The sequence below is a fragment of the Eschrichtius robustus genome, chromosome 2 (assembly GCF_028021215.1).
Source record: "Eschrichtius robustus isolate mEscRob2 chromosome 2, mEscRob2.pri, whole genome shotgun sequence".
NCBI lineage: Eukaryota > Metazoa > Chordata > Mammalia > Artiodactyla > Eschrichtiidae > Eschrichtius > Eschrichtius robustus.
The window spans coordinates 158508050-158531977 of NC_090825.1; the positions used below are offsets into that span (position 1 = coordinate 158508050).

Here is a 23928-nt window from a genome sequence, read left to right on the forward strand (position 1 = left end):
ATTAGCTACAATGGAGAAGCCTCAAGAGGAAAAAATACAAGCAAAGAAGCTCTTATGAGGACTATGTAGTTAGGGACTGGGTCTCTGCAGAGCTGCTTCTACTTCTTTTAAAATACTATACATATATTTCTCAAAAGAAGTACTTGGACACCAAATCATGATCTCTTAAAGGCTGGCCTTTACTTTCTGGCCTGAAAAGAAACCTCATCTCAAGAAATGGACCCAATGAAAATGAGAGTATGTCCTATCGTCACCAACTCCCCCACCCATTCCCCACCAGGTTTATTTGTAGCTTAGAAAACTGTTTAGATCTTCCCCTCTTACCATAGACAGTTTACTTAACACCGTTAACTTAAAAACCAACTGACTAAACTGACTACAGTTGCACAGGTCCACTTATATACAAATGTTTTTCAAAAGTAAATACTACAGTACTAAATGATCTGCGGTTGGCTGAATTCTCGGATGTGGAACCACAGATAGGGGGAAAATACAGACACCAAGGGCCCACTATAAGTTATACATGGACTTTCAACTGCATGAACAGTCGGCATCCCTTACCCCCTCGTTATTCAAGGGTCAACTGTATTTGAGTCTGAATAAAGTCTATTAACCCTTCTGAGTACAGAATATCTGAGACCCCAACTAAGGGAAACTCTCAGGCAAGGTATTTCAAAAATATTATTTCCAAAGGAATCTGACCATTGCAGAAAATCAAATCAAGAGGGACTACAGTTCCGGCAAAGATATTCCAAATACCTCAAATACTGTCAAGCAGTTCTCTGTCATTAGTAAGCTAATATCACTGAACAGCCACAATACATTACAAAGCAGTTCCACATGCATATTTCTACTTGTGCCAACTCCTGCTATGTGTTTTATATTCTTTATCTAATTTAATCTTCAGAGCAACCCAATAAAATAGGCTATTTTTGTCTCCATTTTATAAATGAAGAAGCATTCCTCTCCTATATTCCCTTAATACCCTAGGCATCTCTCTAACATTACATTTGTCAGATCACATTATAATTATCTGCTTATGTGTCCCTCTGAGGGCAGGGATTGTTTTTTTCTTATTTACCTTATATCTCAAGACTCTAAAACAATGACTGGTACACTATAATATCTGCCAAATAAATGAATAAAACAATTAACTAACCTGCCCAAGGTGGCGGGGTTGGGATTCAAAGCGATGTCTTCTAATTCCAATGCTCAAGCTCCTTGCACTACACCATACCACCTTCCAATAAATAAGAAATTTTAGGGCAGATGACCCGATACACAGATTCCAAGGGCAAGAGTCCATACCCATTATGATACTATCACTGTGCACACATAAAATGCCCAGATTCTATCTTTCTAATAAGTGACTTGTAACTAGTGATTGTGCAATGACTCAAAAACTACAGTATCTAACTTCTTTTAATGGAAACTTCTAAGACTATTTAGAGTATCCACAGATATCAGCAAACAGCAACACCAAAAAGAGGACATTCAATGTGAAAAAGACCATACAATTCCATCCATCTGATGTGTAGTGCTGCAGACATATATAACTTCTAAATAGGGTTCATGCTCTTTGCCCCAAACAAAGAATAGTTTCCTTTGCAGTCACGGATGGGTAAGAAATCAGCCTCAATTAACTAAGGGCTTGCAGGACTTCCTATGCATGTTAGGATAACTATGTTAATAACACTCTGTTCCCCTATCCCCATTTAGAAGGTTCTGGTCCCTCCCTAGGAAACGAACCAGAGGCCATTTTGACATTATCTAGCAGGATCTATCCTCAGTAGCTCTGATGCAGGGAGCGTCCTCATCTTTCCTAACACCACTGGCATCAGGGAATCTTGGTCTGTCAGCTGTGACAGATCAGGTTCCAGGGAACCAAACAGTGTGCATGATTCATGAAAGCAGAATTTCTACCCAGTTACCTGCAGTGCAGAAACTAGGAAGGGGATCTAACTTCCACTGTAAAAACTGTTTTCAAATAAAACCTAGAGTATAAAAAGGAATAACAGAATGAAGCTTTTTTAAATTGCTCAGGATAAAATAGTATAAACATATGTAACCAAAAACTTTATTTTCACAGAAAAACTAGTTTAATTCTCAGGCTGCTTTTCACAACAACAAATTTTAAAGATTTTGAATTTTTAAAAAGAGTTCTTGGTATTTAAGTTGTTTTGTCAGACTCAATATGAAAAAATATACACTGAATCTTAATCAGAAGTATGAACTTGTGTCAATCAGCTTTATGGTTAATGTCAGATACGTGAAGTTAGGAAAGGTAATAGTGCAAATAGAGATTTGCCTATTTTATCATGCTGCTATCCTGATCTTGCATTTCTGATCACGTCTCAAAATTAGGGCTGAAAGTTAGGTCGTAATATAAATGTAGTGACTTTTTCCAAGACTGTTCACCTCTGCTACTTTTCACTATATAATGGAAAATACTCCAGGACTTTGGAGACAAATCTGTGTTCAAATTCTGGTTCTACCATTATTAGCAGTTTGAATTTGAGCAAATTGAGCAAACATCCTAAACCTCCATTTCCCCATCTGCACCAGAAATAATAAAGCATATTAAAATACCGAAGAATTGGTAACTACTGTTATATTTAGAAATAGTGCTGAACTCATTTTTAAGAATCTGAGATAAAAGCCTAACCCTCTGTCACCTAAATCTTTTCATCCAAGGTCAATATTGCATCAGAGAGAGGACTACCAGTAGAAAGAAAACACTGAGAAAAATTATAAGTAATATTCACCTCCTTATCTGCCATTATTCTTACTTCATCCACGGTCTCTCTGCTACCTGGAAAGTCTTCTTTTTCAAGGTCAAAAGTTTCAGGGGAACTTAGCTGTGTCTCTGTAATTTAAAAAATTAAAACTTCATTAATTTTCATTTTGTATTTTCATAGTTAAAGAAAACAAACACCTGTTTTCTTAAGCTTAGGGTATGATAATTCTGCAGTGGCAATACAGATCAAGTTTGTTTCTTCTTAAAGCTTTACTGAGGCATAATTTACATACAACAGAATTCACCAATTTTCAGTATAAAGTATGGTGAGTTTCGACAAATGTTTACCATGTATACGTGGTATCATTTATACCACATCACCACCACCATAATCAAGATATAAAATATTTCTAACAACCCCAAAAGTTCTCGTGTACCCCTCTGCAGTCAATCCTCCTCCTACTTGGCTCTCTGCAATGACCAACCTACTTTATGTTCCTAGGGTTTTGCCTTTTCTAGAATGTCATATAAATGAAATAACACAGTGTGTCATCTTTCGTGTCTGACTTCTTTCATTTAGCATAATGTGTTTGAGAAGCATCCATGTTGTTACATATATCAGTAGTTCATTCCTTTTTACTGCTGAGTAGTATTCCATTGTATGGATATATTATAATTTGTTTATCCATTCATCAGTTAATCCATTTGGCTTCTTTCCAGCATAGTTCTGGTTTTAAAGTATATTTATTTTGACAGAAAACAAAACACTGCCGATGCTAATTCTGAGGTTAAAGGGATGATTAGAGAAGACAAAAATCAGGAGCAGAAATAAAAATACATTCTCAACAAAGATATGCCTTTCTTTAATTATTCTTTAAGCAGCATTTATTCATTCAACATTAATGCAACAAATATTTATGGAAGAAGTTCCAGGTACTGTACAGGCTACTAGCAATATGGAGATGTAAGATGAAGTCTCTCATGGTCTCAGTCAGGGGTCAGCAAACTATAGCTCATGGGCCAAATAGAGCCAGTTGCCTGTTTTTGAAAATAAAGTTTTATTGGAACACAGCCACATTCATTCTTCTTTATACTGTCTATGGTTACTTTTGAGTTAAAATAGCAGAGCTGAGTAGTTTCAACAGATTGTATGGCCCACAAAGCCTAAAATATTTATTATCTAGTTTTTTATAGAAAAAGTTTGCCGACTTCTGGTCTAGACATCTATCACTTGATATAACAAAAGAACACTAACAATATTTCAAAAAATGACAATAAATCTAGATATTTATCTGAGAACACAATCCAGTAAGTTCTCTGTTATCTACACTATACACACTATACATCTAACTGGTATTATATTTCTGTGCTTCACAAATACAATGAGTGGCCAATGCTGGGCAAATAGTATACCTGAAAGGTACTGAGGTATCTTCTCAATCATCAAAGAATGATTATATACATTTCTAGTGTCAACTGTATTTTAACACATCATAATATTTTGAAAACTGGATGCACACACAGATTTTACCACCTTGTTGGAAAAAGACCTATAGTGCATAAACCTCAAAATCTTCTTTGTCAAGCTTCCCTCAGAGATATAACCAAAAAAGACATTTAGTCTGTTAGAAAATAAGAGTTGCTCACTGCTTGTACTACTGTAACAATAAAAAGTCTTTAATTAAGCTTTCTCTGGCTGAAATGTTCAACTATAGAGACAAATTAAGAGGACATTAGTTTCATAGAAGTAAATAATGCTAGCATCACGCACAACATGGGCATAAGGCTGTAATCCTGCTTCTTCACTAATATGATGTTATAATTTTGAATAACAGACCCCTGGAACTGCCAGAAATATGAGACAAAACAAAATAGGTAAGATGGACTACTATACTCAATCTGTGTTTCACCCATTTAGGACAAATTTTTATACACAGCTTCTAAATTATATATTTTATTTTTTATTGAAGTATACTTGATTTACAATGTTTTGTTAATTTCTGCTGTACAGCAAAGTGATTCAGTTATACATACATATACATTCTTTTTTACATCCTTTTCCATTATGGTTTATCACAGGATATTGAATTTAGCTTCATGTGCCATAGAATAGGACCCTGTTGTTTATCCATTCTATATATAATAGTTTGCATTTGCTAACCCAAACCTCCTGCTCAATCCCTCCCCCACCCCCTTCCCCCTTGGCAACCACAGGTCTGTTCTCTATGTCTGTGAGTCTGTTTGTTTCGTAGGTAGCTTCATTTGTGTCATATTTTAGATTCCACATATAAATGATATCATATAGTATTTATCTTTCTCTTTCTTACTTCACTTAGTATGATAATCTCTAGTTCCATCCACGTTGCTGCAGATGGCATTACTTCGTTCTTTTTTGTGGCTGAGTAGTATCCCATTGTACATATGTACCACATCTTCTTTCTCCAGTCATCTGTTGATGGACATTTAGGTTGCTTCCATGTCTTGGCTACTATGAATAGTGTTGCTATAAACACAGGAGTGCACGCATCTTTTTGAATTATAGTTTTGTCTGGATATACGCTTAAGAGTGGGATTGCTGGATCATATGGTAATTCTAATTTTTAGTTTTTTGAGGAAACTCCATAACTATTTTCCAACGTGACTGCACCAACTTACATTACCAGCAACAGTGTAGGAGGGTTCCCTTTTCTCCGCACCCTCTCCAGCATTTGTTATTTGTAGACTTTTTAATGATGGTCATTCTGACCAGTGTGAGGTGGTACCTCATTATAGTTTTGATTTGCATTTCTCTAATAATTAGCAATGTTGAGCATCTTTTCATGTGCCTATTGGCCATCTGTATTTCTTCTTCGGAGAAATGTCTATTTAGGTCTTCTGCCCATTTTTCAATTGGGTTTGTTTTCTTGTTGTTGAGTTGTATGAGTTGTTTGCATATTTTGGAAATTAAGTCCTTGTTGGTTGTATTGTTTGCAAATATTTTCTCCCATTCCGTTGGCTGCCTTTTTGTTTTGTTTATGGTTTCCTTTGCTGTGCAAGAGCTTGTAAGTTTGATTAGGTCCCATTTGTTTAGTTTTGTTTTTATTTCTATTGCCTTGGGAGACTGACCTAAAAAGCATTAGTACAATTTATGTCAGAGAATGTTTCGCCTATGATCTCTTCTAGGAGTTTTATGGTGTCATGTCTTATGTTTAAGTCTTTAAGCCACTAAATTAAAGAGACTGAGGAGTCTGACTCCATGGAGAAGTAGTTACACTTTCTTAGCAAAAGGAACAGTAATGTCAGGGAAACCTTTTGTGATCTCATTTAGAAGTGGTTTATATCAGCAAAGAGTTGGACTTAATTAGCAGGCTAATGACAGCAAGTCATGATCACAAAAGTTATCTAACCACAGTGATGAAGGGCTTGCTTTTCATTAACTTTTCTCTCATTAGGGATTTCAACTGTATTTGCAGTTTCCTGCTGCAAGATCCCAGGGTGATGTCACATGCCATCATCCTAAACTTACTGGGTGACTTCCTAGCAGGATGGCATAAGTCAGCAGTCCCAGATGGAGAGGGAGTAATGCTATCTTTTCACAAAAATAACACAGCATTCCTGACAGCTCCTGCCAAAATCATAGCAATTGGTAGAGGGGTCTCTTAGTGGGTATCACTAGGCAGCAATCCAAATAAATTTCAAATGAATTAAGAAACCACTTTCAATAAAAACAACATAGTTAAACTTTAAAAGTAAGTACAGAAAGATCTTTATAATATGCTGCCAATTGTTTAAAAATAGTTACAGGACTTTCCTAGACTAATGTGTAAACTAAATGAGTCTCTGTGGAAAAAAAAAACTTGAAAGAAACCAAAACAAGAAAACTACGAGTCTCTCTGACCCCGACAGGTTATACGCAACCTAAGGGAAAACTAGATATGACTTATGGTAACATTTGTCCAACACTTGCTGCCCAAAGAGTTTAAACATTAAGAGGCAGTTCCTTAATCTCACATGAATAAGGTTACTGATAATATATTAGGCCCCACTTTTAAGAAAAGCCAAAAATATATATAGAAGCTAAAACAAATTCCTTAAAAAGTAGTGGTTCATAATCACAAAATAATTCTTCATATTATACAATGATTCAACGCAAGAGTTCTCTTAGATAATGGATATTTTAGTTCATTTTAAATTATTTTGTGTATCAAAATCTATTCATGTGCAACTTTCAATGAACATCTCTCTCGTACCTTAAACAAAGTATTGATACATGTGTCTTCTCAACACCACTGTTAACAAAAAGCAAAGTATGATACTTAACCAGGTTAAGTATCTGTTCTGAGATTACGAATAAGTCAGTGACAGAACTGTGCACAAAATTCAATTTCTGGACTCCCTATGCAATAGACACCATGAATGGCAATGTAAAACTAACTAGTAAAAGCCTCAGGGAAAAAAACTGCTTAATGACAGGCAGATTTGAGGACAACCCACTTTGAGAACTCATAAACCAAAACATAAAGTCCTCTTGGCTCTCAGTGTAGAGTTAAATGCTATTCCTAATGCTTTGCTGCTGCCATCTCTGATGAGGCTAGTAAGCAAACAAAAGAGCCATGTTAATTTCAAACTAAACTATCTCTAAGAAGAGAAAAGGTGAGAAGCAGAGCCAATGTCCATCAAAAATGTGTGTGTGTGTGTGTATATATATGTATGTGTGTGGAGAGACACACACACAAATCAATCACACGTAAACCTCCTGAGAGTGGGTTGGAAAAGTCAGAAAAATTAAAAGGCACAAAAAGGTAGATAGCTAGGGATCAGAAACTAGTAAAATCACAGTGGGGTACTTACCAGGACACACAGTGATTTCCTCTGCAGAACTCTCTGGCATAAGGACTGAGCTTCTCTTACTGTTCAAAGGAGCAATGCTGAAAAGAGAACCAAACCCACAGTGAATTCCCAGTAAAATAAATCAGAACATGGGGCCAAAAGCAATGGTTAGTCATTCACAAAGCCACAGGTAATCTGATACCTGCTGTCCAATACCACAAAAGCACAACAGGGAAGCAAGGAATCAGTAGTGAAAACTCCAAGCCAAAAACAGGGAAAATAAATATGCTTACAACTTTGGTTCCAGTGAAATCACTGAATGAAAAGAACCCCCTTTTGAAGTCTTCACAAAGGAAGGTTGAAGGGTAAGGACTATCAGACAAAAAAATCCACTCTAATATAAGGATATCAAAAGTGTTTCATAGCCTCCATCTCAGCCTTCTGAAAGCTAGAGATTTGTAAACTCATAAGAGAAGATATGAAGATTCTTCTGACAACACAATAGCTTTCCCCTCACCTTGCAGTTAAATTTCCTCTTTATCTCAAGATATGGCTCTCCAAGCAACAAAAATAAGATTCAATTCCAAACTGCCCTACAACAAAAATCTGCCCAACCAAGTTGAATATCTCTTCTGAGAAAAACATAATTATGAATGGCTCCCCTCATGCAACCTTCTGGTTTACCCTGCCTGTTCATGGAGTGCAATCTCTTCCTGACATAGGAACACATGGCTGAGAGATCTGAGTATCTGAGCTAGACCTGTCATGCTTCACAGAGCTTTACAATTAGTTTGATCAAGTATGCAAGAGAACACTTAAAATCACAAATCCTCACATCAACCAAAAACCACGAAGAAGAGAGAATAACCACTACTGATACGTGATAAATAACTAAATCCTGATAGGAAACCACAAGTGATTTCTCCCTCTAAATAAAACACCTCAGAGCATTTGTTATAAACCTAAGCCAGAGACAGTTTATTCGGCACGTAACATTAGAGCTCTATTCAAAGGGTCCGTCACAAAACAATTTGCTGACATTTATAAAATGGGCTAATCAATTTGAAGTCAAACCGCATTGCCTGCAATTCCAAATCTCTCCTGGTGACAAAGCGTATAATCATTTATTAAAACCTACATCTGCTCTGCAGAAGGCTCACCACAACAAAGCAGAGTGGCCTGCAGGAAGCAGAAGGCCTACTCTGGTTAAAACCACTTCCAAAACTGTCTTAACAGCAGGAGAATCAAACCAAAGCCATATTCTTTAGCTCAGGAAGAAATACCTAGTACTATCAACTTAACCAAAAGCCTAAGAACACCAACTAAATTACAAAACGACAAATGGCAATTGGGTCTCAACTTCTGTTTGGAGATGAAGGTCAGTTAACACAAAATTAAGCTCTTGAGTAATCCTCAAAGGTCAACTACCAATAAAAGGGAAAAGTAATTGGAAGCCTGATCTAGTTAATAAGTGTAGTTTGTAACCAATCAACCTCTACATATTATTAAAGTGAGAAGATTTAAGAAGGTAACCCCATCAATCAAACCATCAAGAATAACTGAGGAGGTAATACAAATACAACCATTTAAGGAAAGATGAGACAAAATCAGATTAAAAGTGGCATAGGACAGGGAGTGAGGGTGATACAGGTTCTGTGTGGCCTGAAAAATATAAAAGCTTCAAAGAGAATGTAAATCTTAAGAGCAGACTTAAAAGATGTGTATGGTTTAGATATGCAGATAAAATAAGCATAAGCAGAGGGAACAAAGGGAGAAAGGGGAGAAAGGACTAGAAGGACCATGAAGAAATCAGTCTAGAGCCTTCTTATTGGCATAGGAAGCTAGTATAGTTAGTTAAGAGAGTAGCAGGATGTAACCACTTTTCAGGAATAGTACAGACGGAATTTGTGCCAAGATGGTTGGATTAGACAAGTAAACCTCTAAGATCTCTTCCAGCCTAATATTCTAGACTTCTATAAGATGCATATTTGAGAACTGGGAGATAATGATTTCTCCTAGGCTGTGTGTATAAAAGAGCCAAAAGGTCCCTGGGCAAGCTGTTCCTATACAGTGTCACTCATGTGGCTCATCTCTTTTATTCTGGTACTATCAGAGGAGAATTCAGACCCATAATGACATATAATTTTACCTCTGTGAGGCAGGTACAGAATTTCCTTCTTCAGAAGTTTCTTCGACAAACAGCCCTTGGGAAGACTGCAAAGAAATATGTAACATCCTAAATATATAGGCACAGATGAACTGGTTTCTCTTCCTTTTTAAAAAAATTTAATTGTTCAACATTATCACTCAGCAATTAGTAATAAGAATAAAACATTTTACATAAGTCAGTGAGTTTAAGTAAAAAGAACATATCCTGTGGAGTCAGAACACTGGAATTTAAATCATGGGTGAACCACCTGTTAACTTTGTAATCTTGGGTAAGTCACATCTGAATCTGCTTCCTCATCTTAAAGTAGTATTAACAATTGCCTCACAGAGTGTTATTGTGAGAATTAAACAAGATAATATATATGATACACTGTGTAAAATGCAAGACATATAAATATTAATTGGTGAGTCAAATGAATTATGATTTCAGAAAAGCAATTATGAAGCTTTTGTTGTGGAAGGAAGAGATATAGAGAAAAGTTCAGTTCTCAGTGGGAAGAAGTCTCTCTTGCACAACCAAGCCATAACATAGGCTATCGAAAAGAAAGGGTTATAAAGATTCCTTTTGCTAAAAATCTGCCACTATGGTTTTAATATGTGGCCACAAAGATACCTTTTAAGAAACATAACAAATAGGGACTGGCTAAGAAAAAAATTATTTTCTCTGATTAACAGTAGAGTTGGTGCAAATGTTAACTCATTAAATGTAGGTGCACAGCAGAGTGTGGAAAAAGTAGCTACTGCTGCCTTAGGGGTACTTCTGAGGAAGTGCCTGGGCTGTGAGGCTTCTTCCAATAGATGTAAAGCTACTGGCTGAAATTTTCAGGGTCTCCTAACAGGATATAAATAACCTAAACAAGTTAGGCACCTCTATACCACTCAGGTAAATGATGAAATATACTAAAAACAGGAATAGCCTAGATGAGCCTTCAGTCAAACGGAAGATAAAGCTGTACAATGATTGGGAATGTAGTCACTACGAAAAATGAGGGCTGAACAAAACTGTCAAAAGGACTAAAATACAACAGAAATAAATACTTCACCTGACTGTTTGAACTCAGTGGTGACAAAACAGTTTTATTTCTATCTCAAAAAAAAAAGGTCAATACTGACACCTGGTGTCCGTTTAACAGAATTTTACCTTGTTAGAATGACTAGCCAACTAAGTCTTTGGCTTCAGAAGCAAACAAGGTACTGATTAATAAGTTATGAGATACCTCCACCTCTACCTCAGGCTAAACATATCTCTTCCTTTCCCAGTGTAATTTTTTGAAAAAATTATTGTACACCTATTATGTGCCAGGCCTATGCTAATCACTTTACATGTATTATCTCCTTTAATCTTCACAAGAACCTTCTGAGGTAGAAGCTATTAAATTATCTTAGAAATGAGGAAAGTGAAACTTGGACAGGTTAAATAATCTTCCCAAAATCATAGAGCTGTTCAAAGTGGAGCCTGGACCTTTCTGACTCCAAAATCCATGCTCTAACCACTACAGTTATGTTGTTTAGTCAAATAATTTTCTTCCTAACCATTTCAACATAGAATCCCAAGACTGTCTTCATTTCAATAAATCATTTTTAATTCCTAAACTTACACCTCAATGGCAGTAATCTAAACACGGGTAAAGTAAGGTTCTTCCAGAATATGAAAATAACAGAGCAAAACAAGCAGACAAAATTTGATTAGAATATCCAAGTCTAATCAAGGTGAACAGAGAAGCATGACAGGAATGTAACTTTCACTAAGGAAGCTGTGGCCTAATCAAGACATTGCACTCTGCCTGAACAAATAATATGTTAATGGAAAGGGATAGTTTGCAACAAATCTAAAAAAGAAAAATCCAAAGACCCAGAATCAAGCAGTGTCTTCAACACCATGGTCTGGAAGTGAAAGTTAACAGACACATCATCTGATCACCACAGAAATGTCCTCTGCTGCAGGCACTAGTAGCTTATCAGGTCTTTCCAAAGACTAGTTGAATCACCCCTTAAAACTTCCACTTTCTGATTATTATTTCAGCCTTCCAGATTCCTTCATCCTAGAAAAAGGTATGATGGTGGGCTGGAGTATTCTGGTTAATGAAAATGTCTCTCTTCCATAATAAATTAACAAACTGACATTTGGTATACATACCAGCTTGAAATTTGGTTAATCAAAGTCAGTTCTCACATTCCCACAGAATCTGGTCATTTCTGAGAAAGAAATCCCAGTACCTGGACTGAAAAATTAAGGATCAGACCCTAAAAAGTAGTGACCACATCAATATACTAACCCTCCTCTCCCTGCTGTACAGCCATCAAGATGACCTCTCCATCTTCATTAACAACTTCCCTATAACTGCAGTGATGCCAGAAACCAGTTATCATCTGATCCAAACTGTTTAGTCTATGTGAAGTTTTTATAACCTAAGCAATTTGCCCCAGGGTGAATGTTTCTCTGAGTCCCTATTTCTGGGGACCAGAAATTTCAACCAAGGAGTCTCAAATGTGGGCAGTTCCAGCAAAGCCATAATCAATAGAAAATGTTTAACAAACACATAAACTCTTTCTACCCACAGCTCCTGAAAGCAAAAGACCAAGATAAGACAAGAAATTACAATTGCAAGACTTTCATTATTTGCCTATAAAATTAGTTAAGTTGATTTCTCTTTGTTTTGTTTTTTTAAAGATGCTATTCTACATCAGCAAGGCTGCAGTGAACTAGGCATTCTCATACATTGCTGGAAGGAAAGAGTACAAATTTGAACAACCTTTCTTAAAAGCAATTTAGCAGTAAATAGCAGGTCTTTTTTTTTTATGTTCCTAACTCTTTAACCCAGCATTTTTCTGGCTCCCTATCTCTAAAGACACTAATCTTAAATAAATAAAAGTTTTACTTAGAAAGATGTTTATCACAACTGAAATACCCAGCAATAGGAAAACGATTTAAATATTATCATAAACTTATAAGCCAAAATATTATAGTAATTAAAAATGAGATCTATAATTTTAACATCGTAAGAAAGTTTACATAATGTTAACTTAAAAATATAAAAATACAGTAATATGATATAAACCATACAAAAAAATAGGTATAGAAAAAAAGATGAAGGAATACATCACTGGATGGTAGGATGGTAGGACTGTGGATACTTTCAACTTTGTTCTTCACACTTTTTTGCATTTTTCAATAGTTCTAAGTGATTTCTAAAAATAATGTTAATGACTAAACTGAATATTTACTAGGTTGTCTACCTGGTCTCCTTTTACTGAGGACTGTTCCTCACCCCTGGCACTGCAGGACAGCAGTGGGCTCACAGCCATTTGTACAATTTGGAACATACCCCCTTTGGGCCACAGACAACTGGGCTGGGGACGGCTACTAACTCTAAATAGGCCATAAGTCATTTCCTAGAAGTTTGAAGTTGGAACTGGGAAAGAATAAATCTCCTGTAACCTGTATTTACCTTTGGGAACTGTAGGATCAATATCTTCCACCTACCATGTGAAACAGAAGCAAAGGAAGCCAGTTTGCAGGGAGGAAAGTGAAGCAGACACAATATAACTATGAGATACAGACGAATTTTCCAGACCTAGTGCCTTATCCAGGCTTGGTTTACCATTCTGTTTTAGAATTTATGTGGCACCCTATTTCCTTATGATGAAGTCCTCTTTTTAATTAAGCTAGTTTGATTTAGTTTGTTATAGCCAAACAGTACCAATTAATAATACCATGTGTAGTATTTGGTGGCCTGTTCATGAAGTTAGAGAACTTCAACCTAACAAGGCCAGCCACTAGGTTCTAACCACTTCCAGCCTATTCTAAAGGCACTGCTTTCAAACCTCAGAACCTGACACAAGTCTATGCTCTAGAACTCTGGCCCATGGGATCTTTCAAGCTAATGACTTGAATTACAGTAAATCATTAAGTGTTCACTCTGTGGAGTTAATTTATTCTTTTAAGAGGAAGTATCTCTGAATCACAATGAATAAGCAAAATGTTACCATAAGCATAACCTAACTTTCCTTTGGAAAAGAGGCAAGTCACTAGAAGAACTGTTAAGAAAAATGCTTTCTCTTCCCACACAGCTATGCTTCTAGAATGTGAATGAAAAAGGATGTTAGGGAAGAATAATTCCCATACATATTCTCAATGAATAACCTCTGGTCCCTTAGAGAAAACTACCATTTACTGAGTGGCTATAATCTCCTAAGCATTATACTAGACATTTACATAATTCACTTTAATCATTAAAACTACTGAAATATATGAATTACTACTCCCATTTTACAGATGTTTACAGATGTTTTTAAACTGAGATTCAGAGGCTAAATGGCTTTCTCAAAGGCAGAGTCACTAAAACACTAAAGTCAAAATTCAAACTCCAAATCCATGCTCTCTACACAATGCTATGAAATTTCTCATAGCTACCATTTCTTGAACCCTTATCATAAAAGAGACAGAACAGGATAATAGCAAAACAAAACCAAAAACTCAAGAGTCCTATAGAAATAGTGACAAAAAATAGTAAAGTAATAAAACAGAATACTCTTGAAAATTATAGTTTATAAAGAATTCATAATTATATGATTGTTTTTATAATACTTAGAGAAAAAATAGAAAAAATAGAATATAAGCTTACTCTGTTAACATATACAACCTATATATCTATATAATATTATCTAGGAATCTCAGAAAAAGACTTAAAAGGCAACCTAAATGTCCCCAAACAGGGAATTGTTTTCAGTAAATTACTGAAAATCACCACAAGCAAAATCAGAAACCCACCATTATGTGAGGGAAAAAATAAACTGGAAAACCATCTGCATTTCCTATCACAAAGGACCACTTCCCCTAATACATAAAGGGTGCCTACAAACCACTAAGAAAAAGACTATCGTAAAAGAAAAATGCCCATAAGATCTAAACAGACAGAAAAGGAAATACAAATGGGTCTCAACTACACAGGAGAAAAGTGCAAATTAAGACTGCATTGTGGGACTTCCCTGGTGGAGCAGTGGTTAAGAATCCGCCTGCCAATGCAGGGGACATGGGTTCGATCCCTCTGGGAAGATCCCACATGCCACGGAGCAACTAAGCCCATGCACCGCAACTACTGAGCCTGCACTCTAGAGCCCGCGAGCCACAACTACTGAGCCCACGCGCCACAACTACTGAAGCCCGCGTGCTCTAGGGCCCACGTGCCTCAACTACTGAGCCCGTGCTCCTAGAGCCCGTGCTCTGCAACAAGAGAAGCCACCGCAGTGAGAAGCCCACGCACCACAACGAAGAGTAGCCCCCGCTCGCTGCAACTAGAGAAAGCCCGTGCGCAGCAATGAAGACCCAACACAGCCAAAAAAAAAAAGACTGCATTGTGATACTATGTTTCATGTCTCAAACTGGCAAAGATCAAGAAGTCCTGATAATACTGTACTGGTATGGGTATGGGGAAGCTGGTACTCATACAACCTCTACAGAAGGCAATTTAGGAACAGCTAACAAAATTGTAAATATATATATACTTTGGTCCACCAATTACATCAACAAGATCTTACAAAATCTCCCATGTAGATGAAACATCTTCTGCACAAGAGTAATAATCCTCTTCCAATTAAAAAAAAAAAGAGTGATAATCACTGCAGTAGTGTTTGTAACTATTATTTTGGAAATGACCTAAATGTCCACCAATAGAGGCACTAGATAAACTCATCCATACATGACATATTACACATTCCCCTCGCCCCCACCCAAAAAGAAGAAAATTTTTAGGTACTGTTATAGAATGATCTCATAGAGATAGTAAATGAAAAAAGCAATGTGCAGAATAATGTGGAATATGCTATCAGCTGTGTAAAAAGTGAGGAAAAGAATATGTATACACATTTGCTTGTACTACATGAAATATCTTGGAAGGATGCACTAGAAACTAGTAATAAATGTTGACTCCAGGGAGGGGAACTGGTTGGCTGGGGATGGGGATAGGAGACAAACTTTTTATTTATATCTTTTTGAATTTTGAGCCAGTTGAACATTATTACCTATTCAAAAACTTAACTTTTTAGAAATACATATTTTAAAACAAAAAATAAATTTATGATATATCCATCTGATAGAATAATGTTTTCAAGTATACATAATATGAAAAGATCTAAGATAAGCTATTAAATAGGGGAAAGGAACAAAGTTTACACAGAAGAGTCTTCATTTTGTTGAAAAATTAAAAAGAAAAAAATATTTTTATATGCACAGAAATAATAATGATTGCCTCTTAGTGCTGGGATTATGGGCAATTTTTTCTTCTTTACACTCTTCTGTACTTTCCTAATTTTCCGCAGTGAGCATATGCTACTTTAAAAATCAGGGGGGCAAAAACACAGAAAGAACAGATAGCTAAAATAATCCTTTGTTTAATCATCCTTAATTAGAGCATCACTGACCCTTACCTGACCATGACTGGTTGTTGGTTCTTCCTCCAACAAAAGTTTCTCTTTCAAGCTTTTAATTGGGCTTTCTTGGAAATCCTTGGTTTTTGAGTGCCAGACAGATGCCCTAAACTCCTGCCTCTCCTCTTTGTCTTCATCTCCCATATCTTCTGAGATGCATTCATTTTTTTCACTAGCCTGATCTCCTTGGCCACATTCATTCTGGATCAGAGAAGGAGGTCTAGGTAACACTGGCTCCCCAAACCCTTTTTTTTTTAAGAGCTGCCTCTGAGCCATTTTCAGGCTCTTTTGATAAACCTCCAACTGGCAGAGAATGACCTTGGTATATTGGTTAGGGTCTACTCCAGCAGGGCAGAATGGAATACCCCAGAAGTAGTGCACAGTGCCCCCAATGTCCTGGAGACCTTTGGCATCTGCTGGGGTAGGCAGACAGTGCCTAGATGTGTCCCCCCTACCCTGGGCAGCTTTGTGAAAAGCACAACCCCTCCCAGTACTTTCCTGTGGCTTCCCACACTGTGTGCGCTCAGCCAAGTGGCCAGTACATCTGTCAAAACATTTAACGTTCTCATTCTCAAACACTGGCTGGCTTGACTGGTCCCAGCTTCCTGAGCTGCCAGAGACCGGCTCCTCTTCAGTGTTTTCAGTGCGGTCCCAAGGCTCCTCTCTTTCCTCAGACTCGTTTCCCTGACTGATATGTGAGCCTTTAAACAGTGATGGAGGTACCAGCTGCCATATGCCTGTAGGTATTCGAGAAAAAGTAGGGCTAAGGACAAACCATTTTTTATTAAGAGGGCTTGGTAAGTTATCAAGAATTACATAATGTGGGTAAAAAAAGGCTCTTCTTTGGGTTTAACCAAAGGTTGGCTTTTCCTTGGAGATAAAAGTATGCTGGATATTAGTGAGATCTCAACTACTTTCTGATTTAACCTCTTTAATACCACCAAAGGGATTCTGGACATTTCTGTGTATCTACTCTCAGCATGATATCCCTGTGATATGGTTATACTTGATGAGAAGGAGCCAGAACAGGGAGACATGCCTTCAGTGGTCCCAAAGTCTGTGGTTTTCTCTTGGTGGGACTGTGAAGATGGTCCAGCGGCCAGAGGTCGAGATCTGGTAGCAGAAGCATCAGAAGGCCGGCAACTCTGAAACAAGTGATCCCACACCAGACCAGGTTTATTATTAAGATAGCTATACAGGAAGGGTCACAGGAAAGGACAAAAAGGGGAGTCCACCATCCCTAAGAGATTCTCCTCTCCAAAACGTAGATGCTCAATTCAAATGAATTCTACAACATGTACTGCATGCCTACTATGTGCAAAGTGCTATACTAGATCACTATACTAAACCCTTTTCTAATATAGAGAGGTGAATGGCATAAAGGATGGCTCACGACCTGCCACTGGCAAATATCTTTCACATTTAAAATAATTTCAATTACACATATTCAAATCACAATTAAATATTATTTGAAAAATTTTAAGACTGCTCATTTTTTCTCTCCATAACCCACCTCTGGTTCTCATTCCCTTTGCTCTCCCCACAAAACAGGGGAAGTAAAGCACCTTATCTTGCTCCCTTTTGGTTTCTTGACACTCAATAACTCTTTTCAGAAGCTGCCAACTACTACGGTTCTCTTAAGCCATGGACTGAAAATCTGTGAGGTGGAAAACTTTCATACAGGATTAACAAAACACTTCAAATTGAGTTCATCAACAATTCAACACAGACTTAAAAATTATTATGGGAAATACCTGTTACTTGAAAACCATATGAACTACTATAACTGGTTCCTAATGCAGCCATAACACTGCAGAAATAAAAAACTACTGCTGATCAATCCTCACAAACTTTTTCAACATAGCATATTTACATTCAGGCTTTCAGCAATGGCTTTCCTCAAGAGCTCCTCTTCTTCCTCCTCTTGGCTGTTCACCTCCCTAGCTTCCTGTTCACTCATTTTGACAGCCAGAGCAAACTGTTCTTCTTCTGTCATTTCTGTAAGAAGATCGGGAAAAGAGAGAGAGGGACACCACAAACATTGAATCAGCACGTAGACAAGAAACAGAATTATTAAACTTTTCAAGCAAAGACACTACAGACCATTTAGTACAATTTTATAATTTTACAAATGAGGAAAGCCCCAAAAGGTAAGGTGCTGGCAAAGATCAGCAGCAGCAGTTACAAGAATCCTGGGTTAACTAGACTGTGAACTCCTATGAAGGCAGAGTTTCTGCCTATTTTTGTTCACTGTTGTGTCTCCAGCACAAGAAAAGAGTACCTGGCACCTGGTAGATACTCAATAAATATCTGGTGAATGAATAAATAGGAGGAACTAACTTCCACTCCAGGGGTTTTTGTTACATATCACTTTATACATATTTGCTTCAAGCTCAACATTTAACCAGAATAATTTTACTCTTCAGAATCCTCTGATTTACCCAGTAGAAAAGAACATTTCTAATGACCAGAATGTCATCTCCAAAGACCATTTCCCATTAAAAGCAACTGGGTTACCTCGGAGATAAATAGTTGATTCCAAGTCTGCATCTGTAGAAGATGAACTAGAATATCTATCATATCTGTGAGCAATGAATCTATCCGATATAACCAGGGTCGTATCAAAAGAACTTACGAGCCAACTTAAAAAGGTTCTCAATGGCCATAAATGGGACCACTGGAATATCAATATGGATAATGAATGCAATGAATTAAAACACACTAAATATGTTTAAATCTATGAGTTCATAATAGTACTTTAAAAAAAACACAACTAACTGGTCACTGTTGAAGAATATTAGTGAATCAACTATTCTGAAAACTGGTAAATAAAAGGATAGAGAATCAAGCTTTTGTTCTACTCTTCCAACACAAGCTATACTACTGGGTAACCAACCAGATGAAGAGAAGTTTCTCTTTAAAGAAGTATTCCAGCTAATAAATATAATAGAAATGATAGAATTAGAGTCTGTCATACAGAGTAAAGTAAGCCAGAAAGAGAAAAACAAATATCGTATATTAACGCATATATGTGCAATCTATAAAAACGGTACAGATGAACCTATTTGCAGGGCAGGAATACAGATGTAGATGTAGAGAACGGACATGTGGACACGGGGGGTAGGAGACAGGGGGACGAATTTGGTAAAGTAGCAGGATACAAAATTAATGCACAGAAATCTCTTGCATTCCTATACACTAATGATGAAAAATCTGAAAGAGAAATTAAGGAAACACTCCCATTTACCACTGCAACAAAAAGAATAAAATACCTAGGAATAAACCTACCTAAGGAGACAAAAGACCTGTATGAAGAAAACTATAAGACACTGATGAAAGAAATTAAAAATGATTCAAACAGATGGCAGAGACATACTATGTTCTTGGATTGGAAGAATCAACATTGTGAAAATGACTATACTACCCAAAGCAATCTACAGATTCAATGCAATCCCTATCAAACTATCAATGCCATTTTTCACAGAACTAGAACAAAAAATTGCACAATTTGTATGGAAACACAAAAGACCCTGAATAGCCAAAGCAATCTTGAGAAAGAAAAACGGAGCTGGAAGAATCAGGCTCCCTGACTTCAGACTATACTACAAAGCTACAGTAATCAAGACAGTATGGTACTGGCACAAAAACAGAAATATAGATCAATGGAACAGGATAGAAAGCCCAGAGATAAACCCATGCACATATGGTCACCTTATCTTTAATAAAGGAGGCAAGGATATACAATGGAGAAAAGACAGTCTCTTCAATAAGTGGTGCTGGGAAAACTGCACAGCTACGTGTAAACGAATGAAATTAGAACACTTCCTAACTTGTGGCACACGGGCTTAGTTGCTCCACAGTGTTTGAGTTAAAAATAAACTCAAAATGGATTAAAGACTTAAATGTAAGGCCAGACAGTATAAAACTCTTAGAGGAAAACATAGGAGAAACACTCTTTGACATAAATGACAGCAAGATCCTTTTTGATCCACCTCCTAGAGAAATGGAAATAAAAACAAAAATAAACAAATGGGACCTAATGAAACTTAAAAGCTTTTGCACAGTAAAGGAAACCATAAACAAGACCAAAAGACAACCCTCAGAATGGGAGAAAATATTTGCAAATGAAGCAACTGACAAAGGGTTAATCTCCAAAATTTACAAGCAGCTCATGCAGCTCAATATCAAAAAAACAAACAACCCAATCCAAAAATGGGCAGAAGACCTAAATAGACATTTCTCCAAAGAAGATATACAGATTGCCAACAAACACATGAAAGAATGCTCAACATCATTAATCATTAGAGAAATGCAAATCAAAACTACAATGAGATATCATCTCACACCGGTCAGAATGGCCATCATCAAAAAATCTAGAAACAATAAATGCTGGAGAGGGTGTGGAGAAAAGGGAACACTCTTGCACTGTTGGTGGGAATGTAAATTGATACAGCCACTATGGAGAACAGTATGGAGGTTCCTTAAAAAACTAAAAATAGAACTACCATACGACCCAGCAATCCCACTACTGGGCATATACCCTGAGAAAATCATAATTCAAAAAGATTCATGTACCAAAATGTTCATTGCAGCTCTATTTACAATAGCCAGGACATGGAAGCAACCTAAGTGTCCATCATCGGATGAATGGATAAAGAAGATGTGGCACATATATACAATGGAATATTACTCAGCCATAAAAAGAAACGAAATGGAGTTATTTGTAGTGAGGTGGATGGAGTTAGAGTCTGTCATACAGAGTGAAGTCAGAAAGAAAAAAACAAATACAGTATGCTAACACATATATATGGAATCTAAGGAAGAAAAAAAAAAAAAAGGTCATGAAGAACCTAGTGGCAAGGTGGGAATAAAGACACAGACCTACTAGAGAATGGACTTGAGGATATGGGGAGGGGGAAGGATAAACTGTGACAAAGTGAGAGAGTGGCATGGACATATATACACTACCAAATGTAAAATAGATAGCTAGTGGGAAGCAGCCGCATAGCACAGGGAGATCACCTCGGTGCTTTGTGACCACCTAGAAGGGTGGGATAGGGAGAGTGGGAGGGAGGGAGATGCAAGAGGGAAGAGATATGGGAACAGATGTATATGTATAACTGATTCACTTTGTTATAAAGCAGAAACTAACACACCATTGTAAAGCAATTATACTCCAATAAAGAAGTTAAAAAAAAATGTTACTGAAAAAAATTACTTCATTGCTAAAAAGTACTAACCAGCATCTGAGCCTTCAAAAAGTTTTAATCTTTTTGATTGTGGAGGGGTTGAAATATTGCAAGAATTACCAAAATGTGACACAGAGGCATGAAGTGAGCAAGTGCTGTTGGAAAAATGGCACCCAACAGACTTGACACTGGGTTGTCACAAACCTTCAATTTGTGTTAAAAAAAAAAAAAAATTATCTACAAACCTCAATAAAGTGAAGCAAAATTAAACAAGGCATGCCTGTAATCACTTTGAATGTCAACGGATTAAATGTATCAATTAAAAGACAGAGACTAGATCAAAAAATAAGACTCAACTATATGTTGTCTACAAGAAACCCACTTTAAGGACTTCCCTGGCAGTCCAGTGGTTAAGACTCTGTGCTCCCAATGCAGGGGGCACAGGTTCGATCCCTGGTTGGGGAACTAAGATCCTACATGCCACATGGCGCAGCCAAAAAAAAAAAAAAAAATTGAGAAAATTGATAAAGACAAATGTTGATTCTTCCGAAAAATTAATAAAGCTAATATGTTTTAAAAAAAAAGAAAGAAGGAAAGAAAGAAACATTATTATTATTATTTTTTAATTTATTTGGCTGCCTCAGGTCTTCAGTTGTGGCACGAAGGATCTTCATTGTGGCACGTGGGATCTTTCACTGTGGCACTTGGGCTCTTCGTTGCAGTGCGTAGGCTTCTCTCTGGTTGTGGCGTGCAGACTCCAGAACGTGTGGGCTTAGTTGCCCCACGGCATGTGGGATCTTAGCTCCCCAACCAGGGCTCGAACCCATGCCCCCTGCATTGGAAGACGGATTCTTAACCACTGGACCACCAGGGAAGTCCCAGAAACCCACTTTAAATATAAAGAGAAATATAGATTAAAAGTAAATGGATGGGGCTTCCTTGGTGGCGCAGTGGTTAAGAATCCACCTGCCAATGCAGGGGACATGGATTCAAGCCCTGGTCCAGGAAGATCCCACATGCCGCGGGCAACTAAGCCTGTGAGCCACAACTACTGAACCTGCCCTCTAGAGCCCATGAGCCACAACTACTGAGCCAGCGTGCCACAACTACTGAAGCCCACGCTCTGCAACCAGAGAAGCCACCACAATGAGAAGACTGCGCACTGCAACGAACAGTAGCCCCTGCTCGCCACAACTAGAGAAAGCCCGTGCAAAGCAATGAAAACCCAACACAACCAAAAAAAAAAAAAAATTAAATGGATGCGGATTTCCCTGGTGGTCCAGTGGCTAAGACTCCATGCTCCCAATGCAGGGGGCAAGGGTTTGATCCCTGGTCAGGGAACTAGATCCTACATGCCTCAACTGAAGATTCCACATGCTGCAACTAAAAGATCCCGTGTGCCGCAACTAAGACCCGATGCGCCCAAATAAATAAATAAATAAATAATTTTAAAGTAAATGGATGGAAAAATATACCATGCCAACACTAATCAAAAGAAAGCAAGAGTAACTCTATTAATTTCATACAGAGCAGACTTCTAAGCAAGAAAAGTTATCAGGAATAAATAAAGACATTACATAATAATAAAGAGATTAATTCTCCTAGAAGACATAACAATCCTTAATGTGTATGTGCCTAACAAAAGAGTCATTGGTGAGGCAAAAAATGATAGAACTGCAAGGAGAAATAGATGACCCACTATCACAGTTGGAAATATCAACCCCCCTCTATCACAAATGGACAGATCCAGCAGGTAGAAAATCAGTAAGGATATAATTTAACTCAAAAACACCATCAATCAATTGAATATGATAGACATCTACAGACTACTCCAGTCAAGAACAACAGAACACACATTCTTCTCAAGCTCACACAGAACATTCACCAAGACAAACCACGTTCTGGGCCATAAAACACACCTTATATTTAAAGCAAGAGAAATCATGCAACGTCTATACTCAGACCACAGTGGAATTAAACTAAAAATCAATAACAGAAAGAAAACAGGAACATCCCAAAATACATGAAGATTAAACAACATACTTCTAAATAACTCATGGGTCAAAGAAGAAATCTCAAGAGCAATATAAAAATACTTCGAATCAAATGAAAATGAAAAAGGCATCTTATCAAAATTTGCAGGATGCAGCAAAAGCAGTGCCTAGAGGAGAGTTACAGCATTAAATGCACAGACTGGGAAAGAAGATCTAAAATCAATCGTCTACGTCTATACCTTAGGGCAGGGGTCCCCAAACCCTGGGCCGCGGACCAGTCCATGGCCTGTTAGGAACCGGGCCGCACAGCAGGAGGTGACCGGCAGGCAAGTGAGCGAAGCTTCATCTGCTGCTCCCCATCACTCGCATTACTGCCTGAACCATACCCCCCTGCTCCCCAGTCCATGTAAAAACTGTCTTCCAGAAAACTGGTCCCTGGTGCTAACAAGATTAGGGACTGCTGCCTTAGGGAACCAGAAAAAAAAAAAAGTAAATTAAATACAAAGTAAGCAGAAAAAAAATAAGAATTACAGCAGAAATCAATGAAATTGAAATCAAGAAATAAGTAGAGAAAATGAACCAAACCAAAAGCTGGTTCTTTAAA

At 37.4% G+C, this 23928-nt stretch overlaps 1 protein-coding gene across 3 annotated transcripts in view; it reads right to left on the reverse strand.

Annotated features, from left to right (window-relative positions):
• The window catches only part of UIMC1 (ubiquitin interaction motif containing 1), a 130845-nt gene that overhangs the window by 52590 nt on the left and 54327 nt on the right, over positions 1 to 23928 (reverse strand). For 2 of the 3 annotated variants that reach the window (XM_068536423.1, XM_068536424.1), the window contains exons 4-8: positions 18015 to 18139; positions 9696 to 9760; positions 7568 to 7644; positions 2766 to 2866; positions 1160 to 1240 (exon numbers count right to left, since the gene is read on the reverse strand). In XM_068536423.1, the coding sequence (XP_068392524.1) occupies positions 1160 to 1240; positions 2766 to 2866; positions 7568 to 7644; positions 9696 to 9760; positions 18015 to 18139 (449 nt within the window). Of the gene's footprint in view, positions 1 to 1159; positions 1241 to 2765; positions 2867 to 7567; positions 7645 to 9695; positions 9761 to 16141; positions 16879 to 17180; positions 17287 to 18014; positions 18140 to 23928 lie in introns of all 3 variants that reach the window. The other variant, XM_068536425.1, reaches the window with a different exon arrangement.